This window comes from Pongo pygmaeus, chromosome 9 (genome assembly GCF_028885625.2).
Source record: "Pongo pygmaeus isolate AG05252 chromosome 9, NHGRI_mPonPyg2-v2.0_pri, whole genome shotgun sequence".
NCBI lineage: Eukaryota > Metazoa > Chordata > Mammalia > Primates > Hominidae > Pongo > Pongo pygmaeus.
In genome coordinates, this window is record NC_072382.2 from 6137514 (window position 1) to 6153186 (window position 15673).

The 15673-nt window shown below is 47.7% G+C and overlaps 1 protein-coding gene across 1 annotated transcript in view; it reads left to right on the forward strand.

Annotated features, from left to right (window-relative positions):
- Positions 1-15673, forward strand: part of CPT1A (carnitine palmitoyltransferase 1A) — an 87330-nt gene that overhangs the window by 60830 nt on the left and 10827 nt on the right. The window contains exons 12-14 of the mRNA XM_054439228.2: positions 128-233; positions 5758-5874; positions 9697-9861. Coding sequence (XP_054295203.1) covers positions 128-233; positions 5758-5874; positions 9697-9861 — 388 coding nt within the window. The remainder of the gene's footprint in view (positions 1-127; positions 234-5757; positions 5875-9696; positions 9862-15673) is intronic.

The window sequence follows — 15673 nt, forward strand, 5'->3', positions numbered from 1 at the left end:
TCTGCTCACTGTTAGAGGGACAGGTGCAAAGTGAATTAGTCCATCCAGGATGAAGCAGAGAGGTGCAATGTCTCCTCATTTTTGCCTCTTTGAACACTTAAGTTCCACACATGTGTGTTTCACGTAGGTGGTTTGACAAGTCGTTCACGTTTATTGTCTTCAAAAACGGGAAGATGGGCCTCAACGCGGAACACTCCTGGGCAGATGCGCCGATCATGGCCCACCTTTGGGAGGTGAGTTTTCACACTTTTCACTTGAATGTGAAGTTGCTTTTGAAAATCCAAACCTGGCTAGGCGCAGTGGCTCACGCCTGTAATCCCAGCACTTTGGGAGGCCGAGGCGGGCAGATCACCTGAGGTCAGGAGTTCAAGACCAGCCTGGCCAACATGGCGAAACCCCGTCTCTACTAAAAATACAAAAATTAGCCGGGCATGGTGGCACATGCCTGTAGCCCCAGCTACTTGGGAGGCTGAGGCAGGAGAAATCGATTGAACCCAGGAGACAGAGGTTGCAGTGAGCCGAGATCGTGCCACTGCACTCCAGCCTGGGCGACAGAGCGAGACTGTCTCAAAAAGAAAAAACAAAAAAGATAATCCGAACCCCACAGTGAATTTAGTTTTATAATATTTGCGTGATTATAGAATATGAATTTTTCACTCGTACTAGTAATGCACATGAAGTTAAATCACTAAATTAAAGGCATCCCTGTCTTCCTTTCCCATAACTTAGGTCCCTTGAACAGCAGTGCATCTACTGCCATCTCCTTAGGGAACAAAAGAGTGAAATGGCAGTTGACTCTCAGGCCGCAGCTTCACAGCAGAAGTGAAGCTCAGTTTTTCCTGGAATAAACTATCCCTTATGTGCTGGATTTCCTAGTGTTTCCTACCTACCGCATTTTTTAGGCCAAATAGAAACAAGCATGTGAAAATCTGGGTTTATAAACATGCAGCGTGTCTTTTACCTAAGACATCATTTTAATTCTTAAAATTACCAGGTTATTTGAAAACCACAAACCCCTGTCCCCCTGCCTGCACCTGTGGATTGGCCTCTACCGTTGTTTTTGTTTTTGCTTTTGTTTTTTGAGACAGGGTCTTACTCTGTCACTCAGACTGGAGTGCAGTGGCACAATCATAGCTCACTGTAGCCTTGACCTCCCAGGCTCAAGAGATTCTCCCACCTCAGCCTCCCAAGTAGCTGGGACTACAGCTGTGTGCCACCATGCCCAGCTAATTTTTGTATTTTTTGTAGAAACAAGGTTTCCCCATGTTGCCCAGGCTGGTCTTGAACTCCTGGGCACAGGGGATCTGCCTGCCTGGGCCTCCCAAAGTGCTGGGATTACAGGTGTGAGCCACCACACCCAGCCTTTTTTTTTTTTTTAATAATTCGTTACTCTGAACTGTTTGACCTGTTCCATGTTTGGCATGAGAAGTTAAATGAAAGTTTTGTTTCCTTAACTCACCGGTCAGGTTCTTGTTTAAAGTTGCTAAATTCTAGGATCATCATCCGTAGACGACACAGAAAATACTGTGGTCACTTGTTGTGATGAGACTTGAGATCTTTTTCTTTTAAAGCAACAAGCCCCTTTGAGATTCACATTGACTATAAAGACCATCTTTTTGCAGTCTTTTACATTTTCCTGCTGGCCTAATAAATGAAGTGGAATAAAATGACCTTAAAGTCACATCTTGTGTAGGAGACAGGGCCCAGCTGCAGGCTGAGCACCTCGCTGTTCTTGATAGGGCATGGAGCCAGGTTTGTGTGTCTGAAATTAGGAATTAGTAGTGGCCGGGCGCAGTGGCTCACGCCTGTAATCCCAGCACTTTGGGAGGCCGAGGCGGGCGGATCACGAGGTCAAGAGAATGAGACCATCCTGGCTAACACGGTGAAACCCTGTCTCTACTAAAAATACAAAAATTAGCCGGGCGTGGTGGCTGGCGCCTGTAGTCCCAGCTACTCAGGAGGCTGAGGCAGGAGAATGGCATGAATCTGGGAGGCAGAGCTTGCAGTGAGCCGAGATCACGCCACTGCACTCCAGCCTGGACGAAAGAGTGAGACTCCGTCTCAAAAAAAAAAAAGAAAGAAATTAGTAGTAAACTTGTGAAGACATCATAATGTATGACCTTTTTTTTTTCTTTAAACTTCTGTAAATGTTTTGAATTTTGACTTTTTTTTTGAGATGGAGTCTCGTTCTGTCACCCAGGCTGGTGTGCAGTGGTGCGATCTCAGCTCACTGCCACCTCTGCCTCCCCGGTTCAAGTGATTCTCCTGCCTCAGCCTCCGGAGTAGCTGGGATTATAGGCACACGCCACTATGCCCAGATAATTTTTATATATGTATAAACCTGACCTCAAGTGATCCACCTGCCTTGGCCTCTCAAAGTGCTGGGATTATGGCGTGAGCCACCATGCCTGGCATTGACGTTTCTTTTTATAATATTGTGTCTGTCTATTTTTTCCCCTAGAGATAAACAAATTCTGGTGCCATTTTTTTCTTGCAAAGTCTTCGCACTCACCCTCCTCTCTGCCTGGAAGGTTTTTCCCCCTGGCTTCCCCTGGCTCCTGGCCCCGTCGGGTCTTCTTTAGGTCTCAGCTGACCTCACTTCCCCTAGGAGTGGCCCTGTCCTGCTACCCTCTCCCAAGACTAGGTTAGGGGCTCCTGTCTCATCTTCCTCTACCTCTTTTAATTGTCTTACCTCTGGTTGGAGTCTTGGCAAAACCTCCAGCCACTCCTTCAGCCAAGGGAGGTTTTCTATGTAGGAAAAAGGATAAAAAGGAAAAAAAAACAGAGTACTCTAGGCTTTAAGACACCAGTATGACCCTAGGACATTAATACCTGATAAAAAGCAGCCAATATTAAAAGGGCTTTTCACCACCACCAGGGTTCTTTGGCGATGCCGACAAAAGCTGAGAGAGCCTTTTAGCTACAGAGCGCATTGAAGATCAAGCTGCCTTCAGTGTCTCTGGACATGGCAAGAAGGCATGCTTTAATAAATCTCTGCACAGCATAATAGCCCAGGCTTGTTATACCCCAGGCCAAGGACTTCCCGTGTCCTACCTATGCCTAAGAGCTGTTGTTTGGCAAAAGAAAAAGAGTCGGGACCATAGGCAGCTGGATCACACAGGGTATGTTTATAAAGTAGAGAAATCTACTGGATATTTACAAGATCAGGCTTGTTTTTCAAAGTTCTCCAGATAAGGATAAAGGGATTTCGTCTTAGACCAGGGTGGCCCTGTAGAAGTAGTGGTATTTAGCTGTTAGCGTCCAGCAGACAGGATGGCCTGACTCCAGGGGCCCCTGGCTGGGGGCTCATGTGATCCAGACACAGATGGGGACTGACCTAGTCTCACATGGAGGCCCAGTGCAGTCCCTTAAAGACAGATCTAGTCAAACTTGAGTCTGTTTGTTCTTGTTCTTGTTCTATTTTTATTTTTTATTTTTTGAGACAGGTTCTTGCTCTGCTGCCCAGGCTGGAAGGCAGTGGTGCAATCTCAGCTCACTGCAACCTCCAACTCCTGGGTTCAAGTGATTTTCCCACCTCAGCCTCCCGAGTAGCTGGGACCACAGGTGTGCACCACCACGCCCAGCTAATTCTTGTATTTTTTGTAGAGATGGGGTTTTGCCACGTTGCCCAGGCTGGTCCGGAACTCCTGGCTTCAAACAATCTGCCTGCCTCGGCCTCCCAACATGCTGGGATTACAAACATGAGCCACCACACCCAATCTTGCTCTTGATTTATTTCTGATGTTTCTGTGTCGGGCTCTTCTGGAGCTCTGACCCAGAGCAGGTGGAACCTGATCAAGTCTGTTCGTTCGCTGGCTCAGGTCAGCCTGGATCGTGACCCCCAAGTATTAGCGGCGCCTTCCACCCACCCCACCCCCTCACCAGCTGACAGTTACCCTGAACTTGTGTTGTTGTTTTTACCTCCCTCGCTAGAATGTAAGCTTCCTGAGCACAGGGATTCCTCTTTTTAAAAAAATTAATTTTTTTAGTTGAGATATAAGTCACATACCTTAAAATCCACCCTTTAAAAGTATCCAATTCGGCCAGGCGCCGTGGCTTACGCCTGTAATCCCAGCACTTTGGGAGGCCAGGGCGGGCAGATCACGAGGTCAGGAGATCAAGACCACCCTGGCTAACATGGTGAAACTCCATCTCTATTAAAAATACAAAAAAATTAGCCGGGCGTGGTGGCGGCGCCTGTAGTCCCAGCTACTCGGGAGGCTGAGGCAGGAGAATGGCGTGAACCCGGGAGGCGGAGCTTGCAGTGAGCCGAGATCACACCACTGCACTCCAGCCTGGGCGACAGAGCGAGACTCCATCTCAAAAAAAAAAAAAAAAAATTATACAATTCAGTGGGTTTTAGTATATTCACGAGGTGCTTGTGCAACAATCACAGCTTAGCCTCCCGAGTAGCTGGGATTACAGGCATGCATCGCCACACCCACCTAATTTTTGTATTTTTGGTAGAGGCAGGGTTTGCCCTTGTTGGCAGCTTGGTCTCGAACTCCTGACCTAAAGTGATCTGCCCGCCTTGGCCTCCCAAAGCACTAGGATTACAGTCGTGAGCCACGGAGCCCAGCCTAATTCTGTACTATTTTTATCACCTCCAAAAGAAACCCCTCATTCCTTTCTCCCCCAGGTTCCTGATAACCACTAATGTTTCTGTGTGTATGTATGTGCCTATTTTGGACATCTTATATAGATAGAATCATACAATATGTGGTCTTCAATGTCTGACTTCTTTTTTCTTTTCTTTCTCTTTCTTTTCTTTCGCTTTCTTTTCTTTCTTTTTTAGAGACAGGGTCTTGCTCTGTCGCCCAGGCTGGAGTGCAGTGGCACAGTCATGACTCACTGAAACCATGACCTCCTGGGCTCAAGTGGTCTTCCCACCTCAGCCTCCTCAGTAACTGGGAGTACAGCCATGTGCCACCACACCTGGCTAATTTTTTAAATTTCTTGTAGAGATAAGATCTCACTATGTTGCCCAGCTGGTTTGGAACTCCTGGCCTCCAGCAGTCCTCCCAACTTGGCCTCCCAAAGTGCTGGGATTACTGAAGTGAGGCACCGCGCCTGCCTGCTTCTTTTCACTCAGCATAATGTTTTCAAGGTTTAACACGTTGTAACATGTACCTGGAATTCATTCCTTTCTAGGGCTGGATAATATCTCATTGTATGGATTGACCACACTTTGTTTATCTCTTCATCAGTTGATAGGCATTTGTGTTGTTTCCACTCTTTGGTTATTATGAATAATGCTGCTCTGAACATTCTGTACAAGTTTTTGTGTGAACATCTATTCATTTCATTTCATTGAGTATATACCTAGGAGTGGAACTGCTGGGTCATACAGGTATATTTCACTTTTTAAGGAAGGGCAAGAATTCTTGTCTGTTTTGTTCACAAAACGTAGTTCTTGTCTGCGCTGTCACCAGGGCCTGGATGCCGCTGGTGCTACAGTGGTTCCGACCCATAGTAGGTGCCCAATAAACACCGTTGAATAAATTGGCTTAGGTTTACTTGCCAGTGAAAGGAGAGCGTCACAAACTTGAGCAAGCCCTTAGCCCTCGTCTGTCCTCTCTCTGTCACATCTGACATGGAGATAAGATCCACCTCATTAGGTGCTGAGCATACTGGAAGCATTAACAGCTGTGGTGCAAACTTTGTAACATCTCTGCAAAGAACAACCCTCTGTTCATGTTGGAGGTTAATGTGTTTTGTGTACCACTGTTAGTTGTAATAATTTCGTTCTTTTGACAGTACGTCATGTCCACTGACAGCCTCCAGCTGGGCTATGCAGAGGATGGTCACTGCAAAGGCGACACCAATCCGAACATTCCGTACCCCACCAGGCTGCAGTGGGACATCCCGGGGGAAGTAAGTCCGGATTATCCAACCATTGTTACTTACCTGGGATGGGAAACACATTTGAAGTCTTACAGATTAATTTTCCAACTGTAGTTCCTGCCCTATCATGAGCTCAGTTGAAGACCACTGAGGCTGAAAGTTGTTTGCTCAGGGAGTTCCGTGGGTCTGCGGGGCTGTCACAGCTCCTGTTGCCTCGGAAGCCTCGGTAAATATTTCTTCTTCTGTTTGAAGCTTCTGGCTAAGATTGTCAGTGTGATTTCCAGCTCAAACTTAACTAGACATCTACAAAATGCTCATAATCAAAAACTAAAAGCCAAAATCACATAGGTTAGAGCTGAAAGCCTCTAAATTGCTCATTTATAATTCTCAAAGTTTAATTCATTTTGGTACCTCTTAAACACACCCAGAGGCAGCCCATTCACAGGAGCCCTTTTGGGAAGGAATTTTAGGGTTGCAAATACCAAATCCTAGTTCACTTAATCCAAGGAGAAATTCCCTGGAGTCTAAGATACCATTTTTTTTTTTTTTTTTTTGAGACGTAGTCTCATACTGTCACCCAGGCTGGAGTGCAATCGCGCCATCTCAGCTCACTGCAACCTCTGCCTCCCAGGTTCAAACAATTCTCCTGCTTCAGCCTCCCAAGTAGCTAGGATTACAGGCGCCTGCCACCATGCCCAGCTCATTTTTGTATTTTTAATGGAGACGGGTTTTCATCACGTTGGCCAGGCTGGTCTCGAACTCCTGACCTCGTGATCTGCCTGCCTCGGCCTCCCAAAGTGCTGAGATTACAGGCGTGAGCCACTGCACCCGGCCCACCATTTTCTTTTTAAATTTATTTATTTATTTATTTGAGACAGGGTCATGCTCTGTCATTTAGGCTGGAGTGCAGTGGTGTGGTCACAGCTCACCGCAGCCTCAACTTCCCCAGGTCCAGCAATCCTCCCACCTCAGCCTCCTGAGTATCCGGGACCACAGGTGCACGCCACCGCACCCAGCTAATTTTTATATTTTTGGTAGAGACAGGGTCTTGCCACGTTGCCCAGGCTGGTCTCAGACTCCTGAGCTCAAGCAAGCCACCCGTCTGGCCTCCCAAAGTGTTGGGATTATAGGCGTAAGCCACCGCGCCCGGGCCAGAAATAATTTTCCACGTAGTGAAGTACTGTGTGCTGTGGTCGTAGCCCATTGCGTCTGCTTGCCCTGTGGCTGCAGGGCTGGTGTGGATTCTGCAGAGAGCTGAAACCTCTGCAGAGCACTTGGGCTTAGAGTCCTGGTAGCTCACCAAGTCACTTACCACTTAGTTTTTAAAAATTTCTTTTAACAAACTTTATTTTTTAGAACAGTTTTGGGTTCATAGCAAAACTGAGTTCCCATACACCCCTCTCCCTGCACATACACAGCCTCCCCAACTATCCACATCCCCAACAGAGCGATGCATTTGTTACAACTGACACACCTGCACCAACCAAGGCCCATGGTGGATTTACTGTTGGTGTTGTACATTGTCTGGGTTTTGACACATGTACAATGCCCTGTGTCTGCCATTACAGTGACATACAGAATCGTTTCACTGCCCTAAACATCTTCTGTGCTTCGCCTATGTATTCTTCCTTCCTGCTAGCCCCTGGCAACCACGAATCATATTCACTGTCCCCATAGTTTTACCTTTTCCAGAATGTCACATACAGTAGTTCCCCCCATTAGCTGAGGTTTCACCTTCTGAGATTTCAATTCCAAGGTCCGAAAATATTAAACAGAAAATTCCAGGAGTAAGCAATTCATGAGTTTCAAGTTGCATGCTATTCTGAGTAGTGTGATGAAAGTTCCTGCTGTCCTGTGCGGTCCCACCCAGGGTGGAATCATCCCTTTGTCCAGTGTGTCCGTGCCGTAGGTGCTACCCATTTAGTGGCTGTCTTGGTTACGAGATTGAGATAACACTGTATATATAATGTTTGGCACTATCTGAAGTTTCAGACATCTACAGGGGGTCTTAGAATGGATCCACATGGATGAAGCGTTGCTGCTGTAATTGGAATCATCCGTGTGTAGCTTTTTCAGATTGGCTTCTTTCACTTAGTAATAAGCGTTTAAATTTCCTCCAAGTCTTTTCATAGTTTTATGGCTCATTTATGTCTAGTGTTGAATATTTCATTGTATGGTTGTCCATTTATTTTCTAAGATTTATGTATGTATGTATTTATTTATTTAGAGATGGAGTCTCGCTCTGTCACCCAGGCTGGAGTGCCATGGCGCAATGTGGGCTCAGTGCAAGCTCTGCCTCCCGGGTTTACACCATTCTCCTGCCTCAACCTCCTGAGTGGCTGGGAACTACAGGTGCCTGCCACCATGCCCGGCTAATTCTTTTTGTACTTTTAGTAGAGATGGGGTTTCACCGTGTTAGCCAGGATGGTCTTGATCTCCTGACCTCGTGATCCACCCGCCTCGGCCCCCAAAAGTGCTGGAATACAGGCATGGGCCACCACGCCCGGCCTAAGATTTATTTTTAAAAATGTGTTTCTTGGCCGGGCGCAGTGACTCATGCCTGTAATTCCAGCACTTTGAGAGGCCGATGTGGGGGGATCACCTGAGGTCAGGAGTTCGAGACCAGCCTGGCCAACATGGTGAAACCTCGTCTCTACAAAAAATACAAAAATTAGCCGGGCATAGTGGTAAGTGCCTGTAGTCCCAGCTACTCGGGAGGCTGAGGCAGGAGAATGGCTTGAACCAGGGGAGGCACAGGGTGCAGTGAGCAGAGATGGCGCCACTGCACTCCAGCCTGGGCAACAGAGCGAGACCCTGTCTCAAATAAATAAAAATAAATAAATAATAAAAAGTAAAAAATGTGTTTCTTTATTGCCACTGTGATGACGTCATCATAAGATGACGTGTGACTATTTGAAACACCCTTTGGGGTCACACTGGAAGCCAGGGTGGCCCCGTCCCCTACCCGTGTTCCTGTTAGCAGCAGAACATATCTGTACGGGTCTGCAGCAACCTCAACTCTTGCCTTCTCAGAACGAATTTGACTGTGAGGCAGAAGGCAGGAGAGACCAAGTTTAAGAGCAGGAAAGTTTATTAAAAAAACTTTAGGAACGAAAGAAGGAAAGTACATTTGGAAAAGGGCCAAGCGGCCAACTTGGGAGATTAAGTGCGAGGTTTGACCTCTTGACTTGAAGTTTTATACACTGGCATGCTTCCAGGGTCTTGTGTTACTTCTCCCGATTCCTCCCTTGTTGTGGGCTGTCCGCATGCACAGTGGCTGCCAGCGCTTGGGAAGGGAGCATGCGCCGTGTGTTTACTGGAGTTGTGCGCATGCTCACTTGAGGTGTTCTTCCCTTGCCTGTCTAGCATTCTAGAGGAAGCTCATACTCCAGTTAGATTCCGCCATTTTGCTTCTCAGTGCGCATGCTCGAGCCTACTCGCCCAACGCTTGAGATCTTATCGGGAAGTTGCTGGTCACCAGCTCCATTTCTATCTACTGGGAGACTGTCTTTCCCTGGCACCGGCTGTGACCGATTATTATTTTAGAGAGACAGTTCACAACCACCTGACCATCACTGATGGTCGCCTGACATTCCCAGTGTGTGTCGGAGGAAGCCCTCTCCTGGCCTGCTCATGTCAGACCCGCTACCTACTGTAACATTGCAGCTGCTCCTCCGGGGTCAGGGAGCCATGCCCCTAACTTACTAGGGCTTCTGGGTCAGGAAAACATTTGTGTACTTCCCAGTACCGAGTTTGTAGCTGCACTAAAAGCCAGCCTCCGATTTCCTTCTGGGTGTGCGTCAGTACTTTTCTCCCCTCGTTCCGTAAAACCTTTTTCTTCTTTCTCTCAAGTGTCAAGAGGTTATAGAGACCTCCCTGAACACCGCAAATCTTCTGGCAAACGACGTGGATTTCCATTCCTTCCCATTCGTTGCCTTTGGTAAAGGAATCATCAAGAAATGTCGCACGAGCCCGGACGCCTTTGTGCAGCTGGCCCTCCAGCTGGCGCACTACAAGGTAAGAACCGACCGCCTAGGGTTTTGTCGTGAGCACTTTGGGGGTTCCTACACCTGCCCAAGACTGTTCACCCAGTGGGGAGGGAAGGCCCGAAACCCGGCATAGGAGCAGCACAGCTCCCCCCACCACCCCGGTCTCCGGGGGCCGGGTGGCGTGGGGTGTTTCACCACGCACGCGGGCGAAGTTCGCAAATCCCCCTCCAGCAGGCGTAGATTCCCAGCTGACATGCAAGAGGGAGAATCTGGAGGATGGGGACAAAGTGAGATCTCATCACTGTGCAGAGGGAGAGTTAAGCCCCAAAATAAGCCCCGAATCCTAGCATTTGCTAAAGTGGAAATAGTGTGGGCAGGTGGGGGAATAGTCAGTTACGTATTCGTCTGGCGCTCGGTAGATCTGCACTTTACACAGGTCAGGTGAGTACAGAGTGGACATGGTCCACGTTTCATCTGTCGCTCTCTGCTTGGGAACAAAATAAAAAGAAGCTTCTTGCATGACTCAGCTTTCAGCTTAATCCTTTCCTTTTGGCAGAGTAAATCTTCCTTTCACGATACTAAATTAAATTATGGTATTTTCATACAGTGGAATATTATATAGCTATTAAGTGATGGCTGTGGGCAAATTACTTAACGTCTCTGGCCTTTGACATCCCCTTCCATAAAAGGAGAAACTCCAGCCACTTGGAGGTGCCATGGGCTGGATCCCCTGTATACACGTGGCATTTCCATCTCCTTTTTCTGAGCACCGGCCATATTTTGGCTTGCACCTGGCAACCCCTGTTGGAGGAGCAGCCTGAACCCCTAGTAGGGACATAAATGGGTCTTCTTGTCCATTGGAGGGAGCATTCCATCCCAGAGAGGGGGCCCTTGGTTTCCAGGGGCAGCAGAAGTCATCGTGGCATTGGCTTGAGATATTCCCAGCATTTTTTTTGAGACAGAATCTCACTTTTGTTGCCCAGGCTGGAGTGCAATGGCATGATCTCGGCTCACTGCAACCTCCACCTCCCGGGTTCAAGCAATTCTCCTGCCTCAGCCTCCCGAGTAGCTGGGATTACAGGTGTGCACCACCATGCCCAGCTAATTTTTTGTATTTTTAGTAGAGATGGGGTTTCACCATGTTGGCCAGGCTGGTCTCGAGCTCCTGGCCTCAGGTGATCCACCCGCCTTGGCTTCCCAAAGTGCTGGGATTATAGGTGTGAGCCACTGTGCCCGGCCTTGTTTTAAAACTTGAGTGCTGTACACATATGCAGCGTGTGGCACTGCCCCCCAACCTTGGTAACGATTGTACCATTGTTGAGTTTTGCTTGGTGCATCACGTACATCATACTTCACTGTCTCTCCACCTGGGAGGCACTCTTGTTATCCCATTTTTAAAAATTTACAAGTCCCCATTATGCCCCAGAAACTCTCGTTATCCCATTTTACAGGTGAGGAAACAGGTGCAGAGAGACCAGGTGCTTGCCAGGGTGGCACTAGGCAGGGATAAAGCTGGCCGGCAGCTCCAGAGTCTGTGCTCTCTCCACCTAAAGTTAAGAAAATAAACAGTTACAGAGAAGTAAGAGGCAGTGTTAATATCAGATGAACTGGAATGAATGGGCCAAAATCATATTTAAAATGTATGCTAATACAGTTCTGTAAAGACTGTCACAGTTACGAAGCTTTGCTTTCCCAAGTAACATGCTCGCTATGCGTAAACCAGAAGCAGCTGGGCAGAGCACCAGGAGCACAGTGACAAGCTCCTGTCTGTGACAGAACATTGACTAAAGATCACGTGATTAAAAGGTGACATGGAATAGAGGCATCGCATCTCAGAATCAATGAGCTGGATTTTGAGAATTGATGAGCAGATTTCGCCCATAAACGTGCAGTATGAGGGCATGCAAGCAGTTGATACCTTACCTACAGAAAGGATGTTATTTTATCTTTTTAAATTTTTTTCTTTTTTAAAAGAATTCCCTGCAAGTAAGTGCAGGACTCAGAGAGGAGTTTAGTAAGGGAATGCCACGCTCCAGTTTTGTACATTTTAAAACTTGATGAAATGACTATTCTGCAAGCAGTACAAATTAGTGACGTTGACTCAAGGTAGAAAACCTGAAAAGGTCTCTGGTCCGTGGACCAAAGTGAGACGTTGTCAGGGAGCCACCCTCATGGCTCCAAAGAGCTTGCAGCTAAGAGATTCCACAAAGAAATGAAGCCACCCCATCTGCTCCCCAGAACCCACAGGGCCCTGGCATGGGAATGAGGTGCAAGGGGCACCCACCACTGTGCCAAGTACTTGGCAGGAGCGAGCGAAACTTCAGGACAGCCCTGAGGAGGGCATCTCTTCATCTCTGCTTTCCACACTCGGAGGTGAAGCATCTTGCCTGAGGGCTCCAGCTCCTACGCAGCAGGACCGAGATCGGAACCAGGCAGGCTTGTTCCAGAACCTGTGGCTTTCACCACTGTGCCGCAGGTAAACACAGAAAAAGGAAGCACAGACCAGCTTCCCTCATGAATGGAAGTACAGAGACCCTCCATAAAATCTTAGCAACTAGAATCCAGCACTGTAGGAAAAGAATAGTCACCAACAGTGGCGTACACCAGCGGTGAGAGGCTGGTTTTGTGTCAGTAAATCCAGTCATACACTAAACCATACTGTTGGGTCAGAGAAGAGCCTGGATAGTGAGTTTCACAGATCCTAAGAAGACGTTTCACGTTTAACATCCATTCCTGATAAGAGCTCTTGGTCAAGGGGCTTAGTAATAGGGCTCTTTCCTTAACAGGATAAATGGCATCTTGTATTAATAGCTAGCTACTGCTTCAAGGTAAAAGTGTGGGAGGCAGTCCCATTAAAACAAGAAAGATGAGGATGCCTCTAGCAGCTGACAGGGTAATTGGGCAGGAGGAACATTTATGTCTGCTCAGGAGACGGAACAGCAGAAAGGCTTTGACGATTAAGAGGCACACTCAGTGAGCTGGCCCAGCGCAGAGTCGCACAAAGACCACCAGCTTTCTTGCATAAGGACGATGGCCAAGTGGGAACTATAATAAGAGAAAGTAATAGAAACGAGAATCTGGGGCCCCACCCTCCAGGCATACATGTATAAAGCAGACTGGACTCTGGGAAGAAGGCCGAGGAGCACTCGCCCCCCAACTCCTCCCCAGGGAGAGGGAGAAAAAGCCATGATTTTGAATGAAAAAAAACTTCAGAACTATAGAGGAAGGGATGTTCCCAGTTCACACTTTTTTTTTTTTTTTAAGACGGAGCCTTACTCTGTTGCCCAGGCTGGAGTGCAGTGGCATGATCTCGGCTCACTGCAGCCTCGGCTGCTCACTCGGCTGCCAGGTTCAAGTGATTCTCCTGCCTCAGCCCCTCGAGTAGCTGGAACTACAGGCACCTGCCACCACACCCGGCTAATTTTTGTATCTTTAGTAGAGACGGAGTTTCACCATGTTGGCCAGGCTGGTCTCAAACTCCTGACCTCAAGTGATCTGCCTGCCTCAGCCTCCAAAAGTGCTGGGATTACAGGCGTGAGCCACCATGCCTGGCCCAGTTCACACATTTAATATGAACACAGTGAAGGTCAGGCAGGGGCTTCAGGAGAGGAGCTTGCCCAGTTGATCTTGAAGCTTGAAAAGGCTAACATTTGAGAGTCACCTGTAACGTTTTTGAAAAGAAAAGCAATCAGGCGGAGGCGGGACAGGGGGAGGTGGACATGTACTTTTTCAAATCCTAAAACTCAAAGTGTAGGAGTTAGAAGACTGTTGTGATTAAAGTGGTCTCACTCCTATAATCCCAGCACTTTGGGAGGCTGAGGCAGGTGGATCACATGAGCCCAGGAGTTTGAGACCAGACTGGGCAATATGGTGAGACTCTGTCTGTACAAAAAATACAAAAAAAAAAAAAAAATTATCCCAGCATGGTGGTGCATGCCTGTAATCCAAGGTACTCCAGAGGCTAAGGTGAGAGGATCACTGGAGCCCTGGAGGTGGAGGCTACAGTGAGCCGTGATCGTGCCACTGCACTACAGCCTGGATGACAATGAGACCCTATCTTTAAAAAAAATGTTTTTAATAAAAATAAAATGCTGCAGTCCTTGTACAAAAGCAGGCCCGGGAAATAACGTGTAATGGAGGGAGCATTTGACATCAGTGGGGGACGGGGAGCTGGTGAGTAAATGGGGTTGGGAAATCTGGCTAAGTGGTTGCCTTTGGAAAAAAATAATCCAAGAGAAATAAGGAGTCAGAGCAGAAACTGTGGTTCACAAGAGAGGAATAATACAGTCAATGAGTGTAGGTAATAAGCTTAATCTTACCAAGAATCTAACAAGTGCAACTTAAACAAGACTAGATTTTTGCCTATGGGGTTGGTAAAGACTTTTTTTCATGTTGGTGAGGGTGGACTGAGGCAGGGATGTTCATAGCAGCAGCTGGGAATAGTTTTAATAAATTTAGGGGCCCCATGGCAGGCCTGGGAGCAGCACAGACCACACAGTTGGAAACATGCATTGGGGAAGAATAACTTTGACCCTGCACGTGATCCATGAAAAAGGGTAGGTACACAAAAAACATGTGTGAGCAAGCTTACTGTAAAAATGTGAGGAAATCTGGCCAGGCGCAGTGGCTCGTGCCTGTAAACCCAGCACTTTGGGAGGCCTAGGCAGGTGGATCACTTGAGGTCAGGAGTTCGAGACCAGCCAGGACAACGTGGTAAAACCCCATCTCTGCTAAAAATACAAGATTAGCCGGGTGGTGGCGCACACGTGTAATCCCAGCTACTTGAGAGGCTGAGGCTGGAGAATCGCTTGAACGTGGGAGGTGGAGGTTGCAGTGAGCCGCCAAGATCGCACCACTGCACTCCAACCTGAGCAATAAGAACAAAACTCCGTCTCAAAGAATAAAAAAAGAAGAAGAAGAAATCTTAAAAGTTAATGCTGGCAGGCCGGGCACAGTGGGTCACGCCAGTAATCCCAGCACTTTGGGAGGCCGAGATGGGCGGATCATGAGGTCAGAAGATGGAGACCATCCTGGCTAACACGATGAAACTCCGTCTCTACTAAAAATACAAAAAATTAGCTGGGTGTGGCGGTGGGTGCCTGTAGTCCCAGTTAATCGGGAGGCTGAGGCAGGAGAATGGCATGAACCCAGGAGGCGGAGCTTGCAGTGAGCCGAGATCGCGCCCTGCACTCCAGCCTGGGTGACAGAGCAAGACTCCGTCTCACAGAAAAAAAAAAGAAAAAAAAGTTAATGCTGGAAACCAGAAAGTATCTGAGACAGGTCTCAATTTATTTAGAAGTTGATTTTGCCAAGGTTAAGGATGCGTGCCCGGGAGACAGGCCTGTGCCTTCCTCCAAAGGTGGTTTTGAAGGCTTCTGTATTTAAAGGGAAAAGCAGGCAGAAGGGGAAGGAGGGAGGGCGTGGCCACGTTACGGAATTCCCATGATGCAAGAGAAAAGGGGCAGTAGGGGAATCGTCAGTTACATATTCGTTACACAAAATCCGGTGAACACAGAGTGGAGACATTTCGCCTTTTATCCGTCGCTCTCTGCTTGGGAACAAAAGGAAAGACAGCTTCCTGCACGAAGTTTTCAGTGTAATCCTTTCGTTTCGGCAGAGTGACTCTTCCTTTCATGATACTAAATTAAAATATGGTATTTTCATACAGCGGAATATTATATAGCTATTAAGTGATGTCTATAGCATATATATTTGTATATGTATTTTTGAGACAGGGTCTCACTCTTGCCCAGGCTGGAGTACAGTAGCACAATCACGGCTCACTGCATCCTCGACCTCCCTGGGTGCAGGCGATCCTCCCACCTCAGTCTCCCGGGTAG